Source organism: Myotis davidii, unplaced genomic scaffold (genome assembly GCF_000327345.1).
Source record: "Myotis davidii unplaced genomic scaffold, ASM32734v1 scaffold120, whole genome shotgun sequence".
NCBI lineage: Eukaryota > Metazoa > Chordata > Mammalia > Chiroptera > Vespertilionidae > Myotis > Myotis davidii.
The window spans coordinates 761,585-766,180 of NW_006294778.1; the positions used below are offsets into that span (position 1 = coordinate 761,585).

Consider the following 4,596-nt stretch of genomic DNA (forward strand, 5'->3'; position numbering starts at 1 on the left):
CCCTAACTCCAGGGAAAAATCCCCACCTGGGGAAACAACCTTTCTCGGAGAGGTGACCTTGGTTAAAACACATAGTGCTAAGGAGGGGAGCAAACATATTAAGAACAGTAGGCCATATACGCCAGGTCCCTTGAAACATATGCTGTGCAGATGTTTCTTCCCTGCAGCGACTGTGTCAAGCAGCAAGGGTGGACCGGCTTCCAGCAGAAACCAATAGTCAGAAAAGGAAAAAGTCTTTGGCCTGAGACCCAGGGCCCCAAAGAGGCATTGTTGGGGCTCTGGTCTGTGTGGTGTAGACGAAGAAGCCCTGGTTTGGAGTCAGTCAGATCTGAGTTTGGATCTGGTATAGTCTTGTACTGTCAGTTGTACAAGTGCCTGTCTCAGCCCCTCAGTTTCCCCACCTGTCGCATAAGGATGACAAGATCTAGCTTGTAGCAATCTTGTGAGCGTTAAGTGAAATAATATCATTAAAAAAAAAACCCTAATAAAGCACAAAGGAGATAAGCACTAGGTGTAATTTGCACTTCTGACTTCTAAGTTCAGGCTTCTGCATATATCCCATTCTTTCCGTGACTTTGTGTGTCTGTCTGTCTGTGTGTGTAATTTATTTTTAAATTTCGACTCTGAGCAAATTACCTTTAACTAAATGGTGAATATACTTTTTCTCCAAATACGTGCCCCTGGAATAAGTAAAAAGTCTCAGTGTTGACATTTATGTGTGATACGGAGAATTAGTTTCTTTCCAGCAGTCTCAGAAATGTATATACTGGGTCTCCACGAAGATCGTTTTTCAGCTACCTGGCATTTTCCCCCCTGACCCTTCTGCTGAGCTAAGCATCCGGAGGAGGACTGACTTGGGAGCCCATGGGTGCTACAGTTCCATCCGCCAAATTAACCGCAGTGCCTCCTGGGAAACTCTCAGCTCCGAGTGCTGTGCTGCATTCTCGCTGCAGGCCCTCACTGACCTGGTGGTAGACGGCCGCTTCTGAGCCACTCAGCTAGGCCAAAACGTATTTGTTTAGACTTTTATTTTAAGGTTAATTCATTCCTTTTTTGCCTGCGTAATACAGTTAGTTGTTTTAACATTTAAAAAATACAAAAGGGTATATATAATGGCAATTTTCCTGGCTACACTATCACCCATTTACCCCGGTCACTCCCACAAAAATTAACAACAGCAACAGTAAAACACAGGAAGGTGGGGAGGAGGAGGAAGCCACCTCCGATGATCAGTTTCTTATGGAACCAAAGGCTTTGGGAGTTCGTCTTAAAGACCCAGCGCCACCACGCCCTTCACCGTAGTTCACATATGTGGGGATCGAGGCGGGCTTAAGGAGACCAGTGAAATCAGGAGCACTCATAGGGCCCGTCTCTAAACATAAACTAAATTGCTGAGGCTTATCCTCAGCAATCCTGCTGTTTCTCAAGCAGACTTGGAAGTAGATGGGTCTGCGTTCTCTTTCTGCTGACTGTGTGACAGAATAAAGTCACAGAGGAGCTGCTCTTTGTCTGTAAAGATAAATGGCACATATTGTCCAAACACCATCCATCAACTGAAGCGAGGTAGGTTATCATAGCTCTGGGGGGAAACATGGCAGAAACCTAGTATTTATTGGAAGTATATGACGATTGCTGGGCTCTTTTAAAATTATTGGGGTAGCCCTAACTGGTTTGGCTCAGTGGATAGAGCGTCAGCCTGCAGACTCAAGGGTCCCAGGTTTGATTCTGGTCAAGGGCATGTACCTAGGTTGTGGGCACATCCCCAGCAGGGAGTGTGCAGGAGGCAGCTGATAGGTATTTCTCTCTCATCGATGTTTCTAACTCTCTATCCCTCTCCCTTCCTCTCTGTAAAGAATCAATAAAATATATCTTTTTAAAAAATAAATAAAATAAAATTATTGTGGTAAACTATGCATAGCATCAATGGGCCAATTTCACCATATTTCAAAGCATATAGTTCAGCAGCATTAAGTGTATTCACATTGTTAAGTACACCCACCTCCAGGAAGGGCTAGGCCAGTGGTCAGCAAACTCATTAGTCAACAGAGCCAAATATCAATAGTATCACAATTGGAATTTCTTTTGAGAGCCAAATTTTTTAAACTTAAACTATATAGGTAGGTACATTGTTATTAACTTAATTAGGGTACTCCTAAGGCTTAGGAAGAGCCACACTCAAGGGGCCAAAGAGCTGCATGTGGCTCACGAGCCGCAGTTTGCCAACCATGGGGCTAGGCCTTTGCCTGTCTCAGTGCTCGCAGCAGCCTGAGGCCTGTATTTGTGTTCTCCATTCCATGAGATTGCTTCCGGTCTCACTGAGCAACTGGCGGAGCCTGGGATTGAACCCAGGTGTGTTCAGCTCCAACACAGGTGGGCGGGTGTGCCTGGCTCTCAGTCTCACTGCTGTTTTGCTCACCTTCCATCCTATGCTGTTGCCCAGGGGTGATCCTCCTGCTCCTGGACAAGCTGCGGAAGATGAAATGGGAGCAGATGTGGAGGCTGACCGCCGAGAGGGAGCTGATGGGCATGCTGTCCACATCCTTAGCGGACCAGGTGAGTGGCCTGGTTAGAAGGTACGGTCGCCCCTGAGGACCCTGGTGCTGTATCTCAAGCAGACTTGGAAGTAGATGGGTCTGCGTTCTCTTTCTGCCGACGGTGTGACTGTGTACCCTTGGATAGATCTGCCTTCTCCGGCCCGTCTAGGACGACAGCTCAGCCCGTGGGTTTATTTCCTTTGTTCATGCATTTGTTCATGCCGCAGACCTGCACTGCGGGCTGGGTATGCCAGGGACAGTGCTCAGCTACAGGATTACAGAGATGAAAGAAGGACCAAGGCCTTGGAGAGCTCCACGTTTATTGAAGCGGACTCATAAGTAAATGATAATTTGGTGTGTGACGGGGAGGTCACTGCGTGCAGAGCGCCCGGCCTGCCCCCTGAGATTCCAGAGCGCACAGCGCGGTTCTGGACAAGGTCCCATCTGCCTTCCTGGCAGCAGAGTCCGACTTGCAGAGCGAAGCCTTTTTGCCTGGATCCAGTGCTATGACCCTATCCCCCAGAGAAATGCATGTAAAGAAAACGGACACACTGCTTGGCTGGAGAAACCAGCTTTTAATCCAGGCCGTCTGAAAAAGTCCCGCCTCTCCCCCAAACTATGCATATAAGATCATAAAAACCCCATTTCTCATTTTCTCTGGAAGATGCAGGGCCCCGGGCCTTTGATCTGGGCTCTGCCCGGCTCTCACATTTAGATTTCGAGTTTCCCGTGGCGCTAATGGCCGTCTTGAGATGTGAAGACAATTTCTCTGGCTTCCTGCATTTTATCCTTCCCCATTCATCCACAAAGCAAGCTCACTCTGCGGTTTGTTCTGTGTTCAATTGTCTGAGTCGTTGAATGCTTGCAAAGTTTTCTAATATGGAGGAAAGGAGAAAGTCTGTAAGGTTACTTGACTTTTTTCTTTTTCTTTTTTTCTTTTTTTGGGGGGCTTGATTATTATGCAGTATTTCCCAAGCAGCCAGAAACCAATTTCCTTTTCAAACATGAGATCCAGTAGAATGAATGAGTTAAAAATTATCCAGGTAGCTGATTTAAACCTGCGGGGAAATCTGTTCTCCAGCCACGTATTTTAAGCCAGGTCACCGTACCTTGCGTGTGTCCCCCAGAGCTGGCAATCGGATGTCCGTGACCAGCGGGGATGGTTTATTCAGCCATCACCGGCCGCGGGGCTGGCGCTCACCTCCCGGCATCTCCTGTCAGCAGCGAGTTAATAAGTATGGCCCGGCCAGTGAGCTTGGAGAAGAGCCGAGAGAGGTGAAGCGTCTTTAGAAGAAGCCCAGGCTGGAAGGGGAAGTGGGGAGTGGGCACCCAGGAGCCATGGCCCGTGGGGAAGCCCAGGCACATCCATCATCCAGTCCACCAAGAGCTCCAGCAAGAGCTGCCGCCACCGCAGCTCTCGTTTGTCTCAGGCCCTGAATGCGCAGCGCAACTGTCATCCTGCAGGTTCCTCTCCGGGCGGCGGGGGATGGATCACATGGGCCCCTCGATGAGGCGGGAAGAGGGGCGGAAAAGCGACTTCATTTATTAGAGGCCGACTCCATGGCAGAAACGCTCCCCGCCCGCCCCGACGTGCGCCTGCCATATGGTGCGCTCTGAGGCCAGCAGGACCTGTGGGCTGGGGCATCCCCCATCTCTGTCCAGGCGTGAGCTGGGGCATCCCCCATCTCTGCCCAGGTGTGATTGTGTGGTTCCCAGAGAGAGAAGGCAGGGCAGTGCCCCGCCGTGTGAGCCAGCCCGTTTGGAGCGCCTGCAGGTGCCATGGTGCCTGGAGAGCCAGCAGCGTCCGCGGGACCCACCTGACCGTGTCATTCTGTCTCCGGCTTTTATCCCCAGGACATTTTCAATGCCGTCATCAAACAGAACCCCTTCCTCGTGTATCAGCTCCCCTGCTTCTGGAATGTGCAGCTGTCGGACCACACCCGCTCCGAGCAGTGCTACCGAGACGTGTCTGATCTGAAGGTAGACTCGGGACATGTGGGCGGGGGTTTTGGGGGAAGGGAGTGAGGTGCCCTGCGGTGGTAGAGGGAAGCTGGCTGGGGAG

The 4,596-nt window shown here is 50.2% G+C and overlaps 1 protein-coding gene across 3 annotated transcripts in view; it reads left to right on the forward strand.

The window, feature by feature from the left end:
• The window catches only part of LARGE (like-glycosyltransferase), a 442,315-nt gene that overhangs the window by 375,220 nt on the left and 62,499 nt on the right, over positions 1-4,596 (forward strand). For all 3 annotated transcript variants that reach the window (XM_015567588.1, XM_006769319.2, XM_006769320.2), the window contains exons 8-9: positions 2,441-2,553; positions 4,389-4,514. In XM_015567588.1, coding sequence (XP_015423074.1) covers positions 2,441-2,553; positions 4,389-4,514 — 239 coding nt within the window. The remainder of the gene's footprint in view (positions 1-2,440; positions 2,554-4,388; positions 4,515-4,596) is intronic.